At 38.5% G+C, this 18,561-nt stretch overlaps 1 protein-coding gene across 2 annotated transcripts in view; it reads right to left on the bottom strand.

The window, feature by feature from the left end:
• Positions 1–1,431: 1,431 nt before the first annotated feature.
• Positions 1,432–18,561, bottom strand: part of adam12b (ADAM metallopeptidase domain 12b) — a 110,642-nt gene continuing 93,512 nt past the window's right edge. The window contains exons 13-21 of one of the 2 annotated variants that reach the window (XM_056266344.1): positions 14,744–14,833; positions 13,510–13,705; positions 12,992–13,100; positions 12,057–12,255; positions 11,313–11,390; positions 8,522–8,630; positions 5,280–5,466; positions 3,517–3,625; positions 1,432–1,913 (exon numbers count right to left, since the gene is read on the bottom strand). In XM_056266344.1, coding sequence (XP_056122319.1) covers positions 1,593–1,913; positions 3,517–3,625; positions 5,280–5,466; positions 8,522–8,630; positions 11,313–11,390; positions 12,057–12,255; positions 12,992–13,100; positions 13,510–13,705; positions 14,744–14,833 — 1,398 coding nt within the window. In that variant the 3' untranslated portion in view covers positions 1,432–1,592. The remainder of the gene's footprint in view (positions 1,914–3,516; positions 3,626–5,279; positions 5,467–8,521; positions 8,631–11,312; positions 11,391–12,056; positions 12,256–12,991; positions 13,101–13,509; positions 13,706–14,743; positions 14,834–18,561) is intronic. The other variant, XM_056266345.1, reaches the window with a different exon arrangement.

The following is an 18,561-nucleotide window of genomic DNA, read 5'->3' on the forward strand; positions in this document are numbered from 1 at the left end:
GTGTGTGAACGGCCGCTTATGGTAAAACCTCCTGACCCACAAGCCTTTTTGCAATTATTTTTGTGATTACCCGCTGACAATGCTAATGCCAATTCATAAAAATCTAGGGCTGGACACTGACACAAATTTCATGATTCGATTCTAATTTGATTCACAACAAGCTTGTTCAATTTAATTCGATTCAATATAAAATCATTTGGACAGTAGGGGACAGTAACAAAGTATTTTTTATATTTAGGTTTATTTTTCAAGTGTCTGTACTTTATTGTAATATTTTTTTTGGGGGGGGGGGGGGGGGGGGGTTTAACTTTTAACTTTTTTTTAAAAGTTAAAAAAACTAACTTTTTTCCCCACTACATTCAAAGCAAAATCTAGTACTTTTTACTTCACTATATTTCATAAAAACATGTCGTTTCTCATTATTTTGAGGTGAAGAAATTGTCACAGCTGCTACAAGACACAATAGCAGAGTCCGATTCATGAACGAGCTGATTCTTTTCAGTAAACCTAAAAAATCCCATCACAAAAAGCCACGAAAAACTCATTCGTGAAATGGACCGATCCTATTGCATCTGTTCTCAAGTCAACAACTCACTGATTCAAATGATCCGGTCAGAGCGAGTCTCCAGTTAAAAATTCACTGAATTCACAAGTCTGAATCAAAATGATCCAAGAATGGGAGATCCTCTGAGATCCTCTAATGCCGAACTTTATGATTTATTATTGCAAAAGTAAATCATATTTAGGTCACGACTGTCAGTTGTTTGTGAACTGAATCTGCAGTAAAAGGGCAAACTGGCTAAGCCATTTTACATGTACGGTACACACATTTTGTTTTTCCTTATTTCTATTTAGGGGTGAATTCAGGTTGATTGGGACACTTTTTCCCAGTCATTCAATGACAAAAAGTCAACCTGAATTCACCCTACTATATTGTATATTACTATATTTTCACTTGTTTGCACACTTGTTGTAAATATCAGTAGTTGTTATCAGTGTATGTAAGTTTTGGTAAAAAAAAAAAAAAAGTTTTTAAGTGTCTGCATAATCTTCCTTATTGACTAGCACTGACTTCTTGACAATTACGTAGTAATTCATAATGATGTCAGACTGAGGTGTAACCTATTTAAGCTCTATCTGTGAGTCTAATACATTATACCCCCTCCCCCCACACACATTTTGAGCATTAGGATGGAGTTTATAAAATTGCTAAATAAATAATCATTCATCAATCAGTACTTTTTACTTTGGTAACACTTTATTTTAAGGTGACGTTAATTACATTGTACTTACTCAAATAAGTACTGAGTAATATTAGTGAACTAAATGTAATTACTATAGAGTTACGGTTAGGGTTTTGTTTAGGGTTAGTTACTTGTAACTATGTATAATTTACTGTTATTACTTATTATTATTATTATAGTAAGTACATGTAGTAACGTGTAACTGTCACCTTAAAATAAAGTGTTACCTTTACTTTTAACGCTTAAGTACATTAAAAATCAAGTACTTTTTAGTTTGTGTCTATTTTTATCTATTTTATACAAAACAGAATAGAGTTTTAATACTGGCATTAATATTTCAAAACCACACTAGCATTCACACTTATACCAGTTAGTACATGGTGACAGTCTGTGTCTGACAGCACTTGCCTGGTTTTTTGTGTAGGGAAGCTGGCGTGGGAGTGTGTGGAAGCCTGCCGCTCTGCCCGGCGAGTGTGTGTGTGAGACCAGAGTCCTATGAGGCGGGATAGAGGGCAAAGGCTGCAGACCTGAGCCCATGCTGATGCCCAGTGTGATGGGCATGGGGTGGCTGATGTGGATGGGCTGGCAGCGGGTGGGACATTGAGGCAGCCGACGCAAACTGTGGAAGTTATGTGGAGGGAGGAGAGGCTCCGAACAGGGATGGGATGTCTGTGGAAAGACAGTCAGCTCTTGAAAAAGAACACACGAGAATTCAATACGAGCTCTACTGCTAACCTTTAAGACTTTCGAGGAATCAATCTATACCTCTTTCTGCAAACAATCCCATACCGTTCCGGGTGCTTTTTCACAAAGGTACTCATACATATCTGCTGTTTGGTATGGCACACTGCGCACCGACTAAAAATACCCAGATGAAGCAATAAATGTTTTAACACTCAAACACACTTCAATGGCTACTCTCCAATCATACAAAGACTTCCAGTAACAAGAACCTCAATCATTATATTGTTATGCTACTCAAGTGGATTACACGGAATTGAAATAGAAACCCTTCTAACTGAACATTTGAGGTTTTAGATGAAGTTCTGGACTTCATTAATATTCTTTGAGGGTCAGTACTGAACAATAAATCAATTATGCACCTAAGTCTCACGCTGTGTCCACAGAAAGCCAGGAATTAATTGGCTTGGACAGGCATAGTAATTCTGCAAGTGAACTGACCTCATCTGCTCCTCGCTGGGCAGAGCAGACACCGAGGTACAGAATTATGGAATTTGAGATTTAAAAAAAATCTTGTTATTGCTTGTTAATAGGGGTGTAAATAATAATTCAGATGACAATTCTTCACAAAATGATACAATACATAATACAGTCTGGTAACACTTTACAATAAGGTTCTATTTGTCAAAATTCGTTAACAACGTAGTTAACACGAACTAACAATGAAAAATACTTCTAAAGCATTTATTCGTCTTAGTTGATGTTTCAACATTTTAACATTTACTAATAGAGGGGTGCAGGTATGACGTCAGAACCCGGAAGTCTAATTCTCCGCTGGTTCCTTCGAGATTTTCCTATGTTTTTTTTTTTTTTTTTTTAAATAAAGCCTGTTGTAAACATAAGTTGACTATACTTTAACGTTTTATTCTACAATGTAAATTACACACACCCATTCGAAAACTTTAATTTTTGAAGCAGTTATGTTTACATTTTGAAAACGTACTTTTTTAATAAGTTACTAGATAAGACAGCTTGGGGCGTGTTAGTGTGTAGTGTATGTTATAGAACAAAAAGTCAAAGTATCGTCAAGTTATGATTTTCACAGGCTTTATTCTAGACATAAATTGAAAAACCACATTATAAAACCCCATATGAAAAATCTCGAAGGAACCTTCTGGGTTCTGACGTAAATACCTGCACCACTCTATACATTATTAAAATCAAAAGTTGTTATATTATTTAATGGACCTGAGCTAACGTGAACTAACAATGAACAGTTGTATTTTGATTAACTATTGTTAAAAAAGATGGATGAAAACTGTATTGTTCATTGTTAGTTAATGTAACATTAAGTAATGGAACCTTACTGTAAAGTGTAACCTAAAATCTGGTATTTGGTCAAACAATAACAATTTACAATGATTCTTCTAAAAACTAAACAAACAAAAACAACAACAACACAATTTTACTACCAAAAAATAGGTAAAGGATAAGATAATTTTTGGATAAGAAAATGTTCTATATATAATATAATATTATATAGAATATATAATATTTTGTGACATTTTGATGATGAGAGCACCACACTTACCTTGTCACACCGGGAGTGTAAAGGTAAAGAGGGGGTCTTGTGCTGCGGTGAGACCCTGAAGACTGACTGTGTCTGTGGGGGGCTGGGCGCTCGCTTTCGCCCAACTGATCTGTAGAATTAAGAAAGAGTTTTTGAAAAGTTTTAATTTACTTTACGATTATTAGGGGTGTAGAAAGTAATTACTACAGTAGGGATGTCCACATTTTAATCTGTGGCATAATATTAATTGCCACAAAAAATATGACTTGCTCCTTACTTTAAAAAAAGAAAAATCACATTTATGGTAAAGCACTTACAATGTAAGTAGACATGTAAATATAAAACTACACACAGTTTTAAAATGATAGCATGATGGTGTGACAGAATCACATACTGACCTACTGTACACTACTGTTCAAATGTTTTGGGTCAGTAAGATTTTTAAATATATATATATATATATATATATATATATTAATAGTTTTATTTAGCAAAGATTCATGAAATTGATCAAAAGTGACTGTAAAGATCTTTGTATTGTTACAAAAGATTTTTAATTCAAAGAATATCCCAAAGTAAAGCACCGCCGTGAACAGGTAAGAAAGCTGTTGCCATAGTGTTCCATTTTTACCATGCTAGTACCATAAAATACGATACAATTATCAGTGATAAACCTACCTTACAATAACTGTTCTGTTAATAACCCTCTGTCGAGCCGACTGTCCGTAAGCGGAGATAATAAAATGCGGAAGTATAATTTGTAGTTTTCACTAGAGCTGTCAAAAGTGCGCCGGATGACGCAAAACGCTTTGGCTGATAAATAAATGTGAATTTCTCGGTCTAAGTAACATGACTAAACATTGTTTTTTTTGTTTTTTTTTTACATATACTACCGACATTGTAACAATACAAAGTTACACTTTAAGCAGCAATGTTGGGTTTTTTCAACATTGATGATAATAAGAAATGTTTCTTGAGCACCAAATGACACTGAAGACGGGCGTAATGATGCTGAAAATTCTGCTTAATAAATTACATTTTAAAATACATTAAAAATAGATTCCAGTTGTTTTAACCTGTACAAGTATTTCACAATAGTACTTCGCCTGTTTTACTGAATTTTTGATCAAATAAATGTAGCCTTGGCGAGCATAAGAGACTTCTTTCAAAAATGTTAACAAATCTTACCCAAACCGTTGAACGGTAATGCGTATCAGTAACTTACTGACCTAACCCAACCTATTCAATGTCATGATGAGATAAAGCCAATAACCCCTTTAAGTGTCACACAATAAACTCAATGATACTAGAAGGGGACTTGACGAGTAAAAGTACTTTTTACATGAAGAAAACTCCACCCAGAGGAATACATCAGTAGTTCATCCACAAAGAAAACTATTCCCACTTCAAAAAGGATGATTTGGACAACTGTAAAGCTTAAATAAATTATAAACAGGGTTTTACTGAATAATTCAAGTGCTTTAACAAAATTACAATCTTCACATTTAGACTGTTAAACCCTATGGAACGCTGGCCCAGTTTACCTCCATTGTAAGTGTGTTACTGTGACCATGAATTTTTTTTAAGTAATGTCAAAATTATTTTCTGTTCCAAATGATATTGTGCCCCAAATATGAACTTATACTCGATATGAACTTATACTGAACTTGAAACTTAATTCCTTTAAGCTTCCATACAAGGTTTTTCTTGGTGTCCCTAGATGGATACCAGCAGGAATCCAGGATCAAACACATTTTGGAAGACATTGCTGGAGGAAACGGCACCTTAGCTTTTGAATGGCGCTCTTCTTATTGACGCAGAGCATCTGAACCAGCGCTTTCCTCTTCAGGCACACAATCAGTCCCGCCGACAGCAAGCAAAGGAGGGTGACCAGCGCGCCCACGGCCAGAGCGCTGCTGTCAGCTGTTGTCACATAGGACAGCACGCACATTAATACACACACTCGCACATCTGTTGTACAGCACGGCACAGAATGGCACAGAGAGGGAAAACACAAGAAGTCAGAGTCAGGTTAGAGTGAAAAGGAATTGATCAACATCCCTCTGTGTCTCCACCTGCATTGCTTTTTACAAGCTGTCTCAAAGTTCGTAAGTGTTTGAGTGCTGAATGACATCTAAGCGCAGTGCTTCAGGTTTCCACCAGTAAATCAATGACGTGTTTTGTCAATGCTGTTATGCTTTTCCACTGGAAAATCGTTTAATGGGTTTTGTAAGTACATTGTACTCGCAGGCTGCACTGTTCTACCTGCCTGTCACAGAGGGGATAAAAGTGGTTAGAGCTAGTGCACGTCTTGAAGCAGTACATTTTCGAAAAACTGAATGCATGAGGCATAAATGGTTGAAACTCCATGCATGTTTGCAAGCATAAACGCTTCTAAGTATGCAAAACGTACTGCATGCATCATTGCATTCTGAAATATGTTGTCAAACCAGTAATAATGCAATGCAAGTATCCATTTTCAAAGAACACTGTAGTAGGTATAGTTAATGGTCAGTTTTCTATTTTCTCTTTCTTCCTTTAATGTTTAATAGATAAATAAATAAACATTTATAATAATAATAATTACACAAATGGTTAAATGGTACTGCTATAACATTTTTAACCAAGGATGGTCATTTTCTTAATTTTGTTTCATTTCTTTGTGTAGAGTTGTTTATTCTTAAATAAATAAATAAATAAATAAATAATAAATTAATGAATTGATAACATTGACATTTAATAAATTAAAAACAAAGTCTATAATAATAATACATCTGGTTTAATGGCACTGGCAATAACATTTGTAATTAAGGGTGTACATTTTCACCATTTTGTTTCATTACTTTGTGTATAGCTGTTTAGGAAGTAAATAAATACGCAAACAATTAAATAATTTAAAGTGTCCCAATTATGCTATATTAAAGGTTCCTAATTTTGTTTTGGAGTTCTCGTACAATAGGTTTACATCCAAGGTCAAAAAACACTTTTATTTTCACATAATATACATTCCAGCATCACGTCTTTTCTCACACTGTCTGACCGGTGTGATAAAAGATCCAGTCTCTGTCTAAACGCTTTCTTTCTGAGAGCTTATACAGCTCTGATTGGTCAGATGGACAGATTTGAGAAATTTCAATCAGGATTTAGATCGCGACATAGTACTGAGTCTGCACTGTTAAAGGTGCACAACGATATTGCTTCGGTTTGTTGACGTCAAGAGCCCTGTTATTTTAGTGCTCCTTGATCTCACGGCGGCCTTTGATACAGTGGACCATGCAATCCTTCTGTCTCCCCTTAATCACTATGTTGGCATTAAGGGTACTGCGTTTCAGTGGTTCTCGTCATATTTGACCAACAGAACCTTTTCTGGAGTGATTGGGAATTCGTCCTCCTCTACTACTTCTCTCTCCTGCGGGGTGCCACAAGGCTCTATTCTCGGACCGGTTTTATTTTCGCTCTACATGCTGCCTTTTGGGTCCATCATAGCCAGGCATAACATAGCTTATCACTGCTATGCTGATGATTTGGAAATTTATTTGCCTATGAGTCCAACAAATACTGATGCATTTTGGGTCACTAATTGATTGCATTGACGACAGTGAATTATAGTTAGAGTAAAATTTCCTTAATTTGAATGAAGATAAGACTGAATATATTTTATTTGGTGAGTCTGCAACCTCCGACCCTACCACGCTAATTTCTAAGCTTAGACCGACTATCAGAAATCTCGGTGTGACTTTTGATAGTAGCCTGAAATTTGATAAACAAATTGACAGTGTGGTTAAAGCTAGTTTTTTTCAGCTACGTCTATTGGCCAAGGTCAAACCATTTTTAAATCGTTCCGATCTTGAGAAAGCTATTTATGCTTTTATTAGTTCAAGAATAGATTATTGTAATGCGCTTTATGTTGGAGTCTCACAGTCATCACTTAGGCGCCTTCAGCTGGTGCAGAACGCAGCAGCCCGTCTTCTAACTAATACATGCAAACGTGAGCATATAACTCCAATTCTTTCTTCGCTCCACTGGCTTCCAGTTTCTTTTAGAGTTGATTTTAAGATTTTATTGTTTGTTATTAAAGCTCTCAATGGCTTTGCACCACCGTACATAACTGAGATGTTAACTTTGCGTCAATCAAACAGGGCTCTTAGATCAACAAATCAACTTTTGCTGGAAGTCCCAAGGACAAGGTACAGACTCTGGGGTGACCGGGCTTTTTCTGTAGCTGGGCCAAGCCTTTGGAACAAGCTACCTGCTGATATACGTATAATCACTGACTTGGGCCTCTTTAAGGCTAAGCTTAAGACTTATTTATTTAGACTGGCTTTTAATTCATAGAAGTTGTTGTTGTGGCATTTTGTGTTTTCTTTGCGACATACATTTTGTTTTGTGGCTTTATATATTTTGTATATATATTTTATTATATTTTGCATTATATTGTTGTCATTATATATATATTTTATTTAATTTAATTAAAAAAAATTTCTCTGGAAAGCACTTTGGTTCACCTTGAGTGTTGTAAAGGGCTGTATAAAATAAATGTTGATGTTGATGAGATTGCCCAGTCTGTTGTGATTGGTCTACCGCTTACAGCGTGTTTCGGAAACGAAACCGCCATTATCATATCTGAATTCCGTCTCCGTTGACTTCCTCAGCATACACAGCGATATGAACAGTAATGATGGCGTCAGTTTTACTGTATCAATTCCAGCGTGAGTCCTCGCTTTTGAAAACAACGACATGTCAACAATACCAACCAAACTCTTCCAGGCATCAGCAACAACTACAATGTTTGAGGGCAGCCAATGATGACCATAGGCTGGCATTATGCAAATATGCCTAAAAAAATCGTATCAATGCTTGCATACAGTACTTGCGTGAAAGAGTATGTTTCAGGCCTTAGACTGGAAAGGATAACATAATCACTGCAGCAAGTATTAATTAAGCATGTTAACTAAGTCATGCTGTGTTAGTATAGTGCATACTGCTCTAGCAGGTTTGTCAAAAGTGCAGGTGTTCGTCACTGTACCGGCTTGTCTCATTGGCCCACTGTCCATGCTTCCACCAAAGCCCGTCCTATCACAGAAAGGAGGTGCCCAGTGAGCTTCACAATGGCAGTTCTTCTTGTTGTTGCATTCCTGTAAACATGAAGCAACCGGCATCAATGCCACACGCAGCTTAAACCATCTGATTAAATTCATTGCCGGACATTATCAACAACATCCTGCTGTTCAATGCTTAAGGAATTCTGTGGGATAATGGAGTGCATCTCCTCATGAGCATTCAGATCATGGATGCTCTGTTCAATGTTGCGTTCAAGGGCAACAGTGTTCCATTTGCACAAAACTGCATACATTTTTTCCCATCAGGGCATGTGTCAAGGGTTGCTGCACAAGTTGATTGATGTCACTTGATGCTTAAATCACAGTCTGAATATTATATGTCTGCCTTCTAAAATGAAAGATGCAGCTATGTGTTTCCCATCATAAAACATGACCAAACTTTTTAGTCTTTCAAACTCTTAACTCTGTCATCCAACTTTCTTAGATGCTATGATTGTTTCAACATAGGGGAACAAAATAAACAGATAAACTTCTAAGTTTCAGGGTTGAAAGATTTTTTAGTTTGATTCTTGATTATGTGGACTTGGTCTTGAGACCTCTCAAAACTAGAAAAAACTAGCCTTATTGGTGGAGTGTTATCTAGATCATAGGTCGGGGGATCTTGTTTTGGTCTGGGGCTTAAGGGGTTTTAGAATTGGTCTGGGTTTAAGTGGTCTTCTATTGTTTTAGGTCTGGGCCAGTCTGGCATACAAAAGTACTAGCAGTCGGACAGTTCAGGATCCCAGGATGCTGACAGGACTCCCAACATCTTTATTAAAAAGTTATCAATTTGTCTTGCAGCACATTTCCAGTAAGGAAATAGACCTTGGATGAAAAAATGGACGTAATTGCATAGCCTAAAACACACACACACACAAAAAGAAGAACTCCAATTTAGGAAGCGTGTAACAAGAGAAAATAAATAAAACATTACACGCTTGCACACGTGCCCTGCAGAGATGACAGTGGGTGCAAATGCAAAAGACAACGTGGGGGTGTTCTTGGCCACAACATTTAGCGATTGAATTTCAGTACTCTTCTGGCAAAAAGCAAATGTGCATATGAGCCAAAAGATGATGAATGACACTTTAAATTGTACACAAATGAATTAAATATGACTCCTATAACCTTATTGGAGCGACAGAGATTGATTGTGAAGTACTTCAACAGCTAAGACAAGCCTCGAGTCACCCAGCAAGCATGCTATAGTGTGGCCGGGGACGGGGTATGTGATTGAAAGAATGGTTTACCCCAAATTTTAAATTCCTGTCTTCATTTACTTACTCTCATGTTGTTCTAAACCTAATGCCTTTCTTTGTTGGAATACAAAAGGGGAAGTTTTGAATCTCTATTCCATACAATTTAAGTGAATGTTGTCCAGAAAACTTGGGAAAAAAGCAATATAAAAGTGGCCTATATATGACTTGTGCCTGTATTCCTTTGTGTGAGGAACATTTATGAACAGTAATCTTTTCTATTTAGAATATGGTCACCATTCACTTTCAACTTTAGACTACATACAACTCGTGTTCCACAGATAAAAGAAAGGTATACAGGTTTAGAAAAAATAGTAGTAGGATAAGTAAATGATGACAGATTTTCATTTTGCGTGAACTAGTGTTGGGAGTATTCGAGACCAGTCTTAAGATAATTTTTTGACCATTTATCTCCGTGTCGACCGCATTTTTTGCGACTGCAGGCTTGTCTCTTGTCTAAATTGCCGGTGCATTGTCTGGTTTATTTGTTATGTGATTGTAAAATGTAAAACTGATTGTAAATTGTAAAACTTCCTGTTTCAAATGCAGTCAATAACTTATTTCTAATTTGATTTATTTTGTAATCGTTGTGCCAGGTCAGAAATCAATGAGGGATTGTGTCAAAAAAGTCACCAAAATGAATAGATATGACTGCAAAAAAACTATGTAAGATCTTGAATTTTATATTATAACATAATATAATTAAGCAATATCACAAGAGCAGGAGAGCTGTTTTCACAAATATGAGTATGACTGTAAATGTGATTTTGTTTATTGAACGTTTGTATAAAATCAATATGTTATTTCTAACATTAATCTAAACATTATTTATGGAGTTGTACTTGTAAATTCAGATGCAACTTCTGTGACACCTCTGCATTGCAAAGATGAATTTTTCATTTGAACAGCTCTATATAGTGTCTTATAATTCTAGGTGTATTTATTGATTTAAAATAAGACATTTCTCAGGCAGTAAATGTGGATCTTAATGAGTGCTGGTCTTGGTCTTGTCTTGGTCTCAACACACACTGGTCTCAGTTTAGGTGGTCTTCAATACAACACTAGCGTGAACTATCCCTTTAAATATCCACATTATGTATCAAGCTTCCATGAAAAACCAAGACTAACACAAGGTTACGCTGTGATCTAATTTACTCCAGAAAGCTCATCTTATCTGTGCTTTTAACCGCTATTTCAATCGTAGCAGTAATCTAGTTCAAGTGAAGCTACTAGTTAGCTAAGTGCTATTATGGGCATATGCTGTCCCCTTTGGCAAACAGCTATACTGTAATGAAATGGACAATTCTGTGGAGGGCGGGGCTTTCAGTAGAGGTTAATCATTTGTGTTGATTTGCTTTCAGCATTCTTGACTTAAATCAGAGCCTAATGCCTGATAACTAATGTCAGAGAAAAAAAAACATTTTTAAGAAAAATTCAACTGACAGAGCAGAAGCAACCTTACCCCTCTTCCATTACACTTCCCAGAGCACTTGTGCACTCCAAACGCACTGACATTCTGACACTGCCTGTTCAAACAGATCTGTTGTGATGAGAGTGGGAGAGAGAGAGAGAGAGAGAGAGAGAGAGAGAGAGAGAGAGAGAGAGAGAGAGAGAGAGAGAGAGAGAGAGAGAGAGAGAGAGAGAGAGAGAGAGAGAGAGAACGGCAGGTAAAGAAAAAAACACTGAATAGGTATCAACTGAAATTAAACATTTGTTATTCCCTTGACTACTGGTAGACTGATGTGGGTTTCTAAGTGCTAGGGTGGCCAATATTATGACAAATTATATAAATATTTTACAGAAAATTAGACATTTACTCAAAATTAAAACATAATATGCAGATATGGGTTTTATTTCTCACTTGTTAAAACTAGGACTATCAAAAGAATAAAATAATCACAATTAATTCTTCAAACTTTAGACAAATGTGTTTAAAAATTATCATAGGACATTTAATTATTCAAATGACTCATTTAAACTTATCTTAATTGTTTTTCCATGATATATGATATGATATACGTCTATCATATCATATCATATCATATCATATCATATCATATCATATCATAGTCAATGGCAATAAAAATGGCCAAATATCACCGCATTCATCAGCCTGGCTGAAACATATCGATCTACCACTATCATAATTTCTTGATTAAACAAATAATCTCTAGCAGATACACTGTGTAATGATTAATTCTTGTACCATTCCTTCAGCACACTTAGTGCCTGCCAATACCAGTCCCGGATCAGGCATATCGTCACCCAGGTAAACGTGTGTTCCACGGCACAGAATACGCCCGCCCTCGTGCAGAGGTATGTTTGTCTCTATGGAAACTGCATTGGTTCCGATCACTGGCCTGTTGGCACCTCCTTGACACTGAATCTTCCCACACCTAGCATCCCTGTTCCATAATCGCACACACATGGACAAAACACAGTGAGACAAACGATGTTTATGTAACAATGTTATAAGGCGATACAAAGACTGAAAAATAGAGGATATTATGTGGTTTTGAGGTACTCTCGCCTTTTACACCCTCTCACTCATGTGTGATGAACAAAGAGTGTAATTAACAGTGACAAGAGATTACACGCAAAACCATAGGGCTGCCCCTGCTGCTGAATAATAACATGTCACGCTGCAAAGAAATGAATAAAATGACGTTCATTACAACATGTTTGATGGGCCATCCTATAATAATTAGACAGCAAGTGACATCAGTGACATCAATGAATTAAGACAACCTTAACCAATACTGTTCATAATTTCACACTCATCATTCTTTATATCAATATTCTTTTGTTTCAAGAATGTGTGTCATGGAAATAACCTCTATTCTGTAATATCTGTGTCAGTGACTGGTCCTTGATTTACATTTTTTATGTGCTTTGTTGGTACAAGTCAAGCTACGCATTTGTACTGCCAAGGACCACAATATAAGTAAAAAAGCAAGTGAAAATTGAGCAAAGAAGTAGTTTAACAAACAGAACAACAAAATATTGCATTGAACAAAGAAGAAAACAGAATTTAAAAAGTATAAAATCAAAAATGAACAGCAAATACAACAAATGATTGTAATTATATTTTATGTCAAAGGTTAAAGTGCAACGTGCTGTTGTATTATGCCCTGAATGTACCTTGCTTCACATTTAGCAAAGGAGCCTTTGGAGTCTTTTCCACAATTTCCATAGGGATCACCTGCAGAGTTTACTCTTTCAAAACAGATTCCCGGGGCAGGTTTCGCTCCTGGAAACAGAGAAAGAATGAAAATAAGACAGCATATGCCCACTGTCGCAGATGGAAATACGACACAACTCTTCCATCTTGTTTGAACTTGTATACAAACCAAAAACAGATGAAAGGATAATATATGTCAGACTGTGGCCTGAATCCTTTTGGAAAGGAATATGAGCAGACATATGGAATAAATAACAGCAATCAGTGTGATTTTTCATACTGTTTGAGCTCGCTGTATTAATGCATGCAGGACTGAACGGGAAGTTCTGGCAAGACAATGGTTACATATAGAATTACAGTGTCAAAAATGTATGATTAATGAAACGTATATCTGCAGTACACTACAATCAATTTTTGGTCAACCAAATAAGCCCAAGAACCCTGCAGCTATCCACATTAAATACACAGTGGTACCAACCTGGACCCCACAGAGTGATGCACTGCTGCTCATGAGTCTGACAGATGCCATTGTAGCAGTAACCATCCATATTGTGGCATGCATGCCCGTCGTGCAGGTACACATTGGCAGGGCAGTGGGGGTTGGTACCGGTGCAGAACTCAGGTAAGTCACAGGAGTTACTGGACTCTCTACAAGGAGTCCCAGCTGGTTTTAACTGCACACACACACACACATACACACAGAGGAGAAAGATATACTCAACTCCAACGCAGGCAATATGGGATAAACCAAAAGTCATGCAGAGACAAGCTTTGCATGAATTACAAAAACTATCAGGTAAAAAAACTATCAGGTTTTTCCGTCATCCTTTAGTTAACGCTACAATATATGATCACGCTCTTATTCAAGCAAATGCTTTTAAAACATTCACGTGCGATAAGACACAAAAGAGTGCGTTACTACTTAACTACGATTAATCACGGTTAATTACAGAAAAAAATGTGCGATTAATTTGTTAATATTTCTAATTGATTGACAGTACTAATATACTGTATAGACATATATATTGTGGGCAAAAATTAAGAATTTGTTCTCCCGTTTTAGTAAATCGTGGCCATAATTTACCAATTCATTCCTTAGTTAAATTGTGGCCACAAATTAAGAATTTGTTCCCACGACTTATTAATTATTAATAATATTTAGTAAAGCGAGGGAAATAATTATTATATTTTGAATTAATTATTGTGCGCACGATTTACTTAAGACAAGGGAACAAACGTATTAGCAAGTCGTGGGATCAGATTGGTAATTTGTCACTGTAATATAATTTTTTTCCCCACATTAAGTAACCAGAAAAAGTTACACTGAGAAATAAAATATAGTAAAAAAAAAAAGTTAAAAAAAAAAAGGGTTAAGATTTATTTTTATTGACATTTTCACTCAATGAAGCACTAGGTGGAAAACTTGTAGTTTGTTGTAAAGTCTGTGTGACCATGTAGCCCTCTTCTGGGGTCTGTCCCAGAGGGCCCTGGTCTGGCTTCTTTCCTCTGTAAGTAAGTGAGCTGAGCGCATTGATTTATGTGTCTGGAGGCCTGAGAGGAAACTGAGTATCAATGTTTGGAGCACAAATGTCGGTTCATGTTGCACTTATTAATGAGGCAAGGAGAATATGATTTCCATGCCTTTATTTTACACACAGAGAAAAAAAAATTAATGAGGGGGAAAGAGGGACAGGAGAGATTTACAAAAGTACCTGGCAGTCTTCACAACACTGTCCATGGGCACAGACAGCATCTCCCTTGAGAGTGCAGGTTGTAGCATTACAGCAGGGGTTCAGACACTCCTAAAGGAAACAACGATGACAGTGGATTTAAATGTGTGTCACTGTTAAAGTGCCACTGTATCACATGCTGAAAAGTTAAGTCAATCACAACAGATATCATTTAACCAATAATTCTTGAAGGTACAGTAGCAAACAGTTTGTTTAATTTTGAGTGTCAGAAACAAGTTAGAAATGTGTGTCATTCCAAAAAAAGAAGAAGAAAAATCTAGGCAAAAAGCAAACCAAAAAAAAAAAAAAAAAAAAAAGAAATATAAAAAGCTAATTAAAAGCTAAACATATCAAAACAAGCAAAGTAAACAAAAAACAAAGCAAAATAAACAAAAAACCCGGGAAAAGTAAACAGAAAAAAAGCAGAACAAGCAAAGGAAAAAACAAACAAAAGATGAAACAAAACAATTATGACTAAATTTTACCAGAGGTCATTTACATATTTAAGTCAGGCTGTTTAATTATACGGGCCAGAAAGAAGGTGGATAGTTGTAAACAAAAAATAGAAAATAGGTGAAAACCAAAATTACGATCATTTTTGGAGCAAGAAACCTTGACTAACATTATAAGTAGACTTCAGAGGAAAAATAAAACACAATAGCACAGGATATGACCCCTTTAATTTGACATTAGACAATAAGAGGTTACAGAAGAACAATGGAAAGCAACAAAAAAAGACTCTGAACAGTCGTCCCGTATGATCACAGCATTGGATATTAGTTCCAGGTGTGGGGTTCGTATTCTTTTAGGAAATTCCCTTCTGTCCACCAGTTCTTTGCATCCATGGTAACAAAAAAAATGTTTGGAAACGTTACTGTAGGTTTGTGTATGTGAGTGCGTTGACATGTCTGGTTTAAATTAGTGGTCCATGCATTGTTCTGATATATATATAAAAAAAAAGGATGTTGTTTTCTCAAACTCTGAACTCTTGGTATCAGTGAACCATGTTCGTGTGTGTACGTGTGTAAGTGAGTGACATCATCACTGACCCAAGACTGGAAGTGATGGGAATGTCAGAGTCCAAGCACAATTGAAGGAAAGAGGACATTTATCTTAGAAGAAAAACGGTGAGGAAGAGAGAGAGAGAGAGAGGTAAATTTTGAAGACTGACAATCATTTGTTCTGTTGTTGTAGTAAAGCAGAAGAACTTTGTTGTTCTCTAAAAGTACACAAGAGTAATCAAGCACTAACCTTTTATTTCATACAAAAATGTCTTTCAAAAAAGACTTTTTATTCCTCTCTTTCCCTCCTTTTGTCCTCCTCTTTCCCTCTTTAACAAGGTCCTGGTGTGGACTGGGAGAGGTGCTGAAGGGCTGGGTTGGGTTAGGTCAGTCCGCTGGCTGTAACTTCTCCTCAGAGGCACAAAAATCTCTTTACAGACCTGTTGTTTTCTCTAAACTATCGCCAGCCAGTGTGAAATGATGATGGGGGGGGGGGGGGGGGGGGGGGCTTCTCTCATCCTTCTACCCAACACTCAAGACCTGCAGCTGGGCTTCCTCTCTGCTCTTTACCCACTTCCTCCCTCATTCCCCCGGTGAGATCACAAGAGCTCACGGGTGCCATTCTGAAAGAAACTTTTCCCCCATAACAAGATCCTAGACTTTAAGCTTCAGGCCAGGCTTTTTCCCTCAGGTCTACACTGATATAATATGTCTCCATGACATCTAAATTACATAGATCATTTTTGAAGGCTCTAACTGTTCCATTACTACATGATATTTAGGGGACATTATAGCATTTATTTATAGGACAGTGGAGACAGACAGGAAGGGGGAGAGAGAGATGAAACGTCTCTGGTTACGTATGTAACCTTAGTTCCCTGAAGGGACGAGACGCTGCGTGACAACGCATTGGGAACGCCTCCAGCGTGACGCGTCTGAAGCATGAATGAAATCAGTCCAATGGCGAGACGGAACGTCATAGGCGGGTGACGTCATCGACCAGGAAACTATATAAGCACCCCATAACACAAGCGCGTCAGCTTCTGATAAGACTGAAGCAAGTGCTCACGGGCATGCTGGGAGTATGGCACAGACACGCAGCGTCTCGTTCCCTTCAGGGAACTAAGGTTACATACGTAACCAGAGACGTTCCCTATCAGGGAACTTCGAGCTGCGTGACAACGCATTGGGAACGCTAATACCAACGTCGCCATGCGAGCAAGTGTCCGTCGTGTGAAATCAGAGCGCACATACAGACGAAAGCACCTGCGCCCCTGGAGTGGAGCTGAAGTCGAGATGATAAAACTTCACGAATGTGTGCGGTGAGGACCAGCCTGCCGCGTCACAAACATCCTGGATAGATACTCCTGACAGGATAGCCTTAGAGGCAGCCATACTCCTGGTTGAATGAGCCCGGACAGCCAAAGGAGAAGGCTGACCGACAGACTCGTAGGCAAGTGAGATGGCCTCGACCACCCACTTGCTCAACCTCTGCTTAGATACTGGACAGCCCTTTTTAGGGGGTCCAAAGCAAACGAATAGCTGTTCGCTCTTCCTCCACAAGGCAGCTCTGTGGACGTATGCATCTAGGGCCCTAACAGGGCAGAGCAGATTTAGTTTCTCTTGGTCCGACGTCAGAAATGGAGGAGGACAGAAAGCCTGCAGTACAATAGGCCCGACCACATTGGTTGGTACCTTGGGAACGTATCCTGGCCTAGGGAAGAGGAAAGCCTTCACCATGCCTGGTGCAAATTCCAAGCACGAGGGAGAGACCGACAGGGCTTGGATATCTCCTATTCTCTTTAATGAAGATATAGCCAGAAGAAAGATAGTTTTAAGAGTGAGGAATTTCTCCGAAACTTCTTCAATGGGCTCGAACGGTGCTAGAGAGAGACCTTCTAGAACAACCGCCAGGTCCCAGGCCGGCACCCTCATGCGAACTGCTGGCCTCAGCCTCAGAGTGCCACGAAGGAAACGGGTTACAAGTGGGTGTCTCCCAAGAGAAGCTCCATTCAAAGGGACGTGGTAAGCAGATAAGGCCGCCACATACACCTTCAGTGTGGAGTGGGATAACCCTGTGGAGAAACGCTCCTGAAGGAATTCCAGCACTGCACCGACCGGGCAGTTGACTGGGTCCAACTGGTGTTCTCCACACCAAGAGGTGAACATTTTCCACCTCAAGGCATATAATTTCCTAGTGGCCGGAGCTCTGGAGTGGAGGATGGTCTCCACGACCTCAGTCGAGAGACCAGATTCTATGAGCTGGGCCCCCTCAGAGGCCAAGCCCACAACCTCCACAGATCTGGGCGGGGGTGAAGTATCGACCCGCTCGCCTGAGAGAGAAGGTCCCTCCTCATCGGTATCTCCAGAGGAGAGCCGTCGAGGAGAGAAATTAGGTCCGAAAACCAAACTCGGGCCGGCCAGTACGGGGCTACCAACAGTAGACTGACCCCGTCCCGGCGCACCCTCTCCAGAACTCCTGGGAGCAGAGCAATCGGGGGAAATGCGTACAGGCGTGACCTCGGCCACTCCTGTACCATCGCGTCCAACCCCAGAGGGGCTGGAGGACTTAGGGAAAACCACAGTTGGCAGTGTGATGTTTCCCTGGATGCAAATAGGTCTACCTCGGCACGACCGAAATGTTTCCATAGGAGCTCCACCACCTCGGGGTGGAGTCTCCACACCCCTTGGTCCTGAGCCACCACTGCAGTGGTCTCATGTACAGCAGGCCGCAAGGTATAATGTTGGACGCTGCTGCCATCAGACCCAGAATCCTCTGATATTCTTTCACAGTGAGTG

The sequence above is a fragment of the Rhinichthys klamathensis genome, unplaced genomic scaffold (genome assembly GCF_029890125.1).
Source record: "Rhinichthys klamathensis goyatoka isolate OS25496 unplaced genomic scaffold, OSU_Roscu_1.1 h1tg000247l_1, whole genome shotgun sequence".
NCBI lineage: Eukaryota > Metazoa > Chordata > Actinopteri > Cypriniformes > Leuciscidae > Rhinichthys > Rhinichthys klamathensis.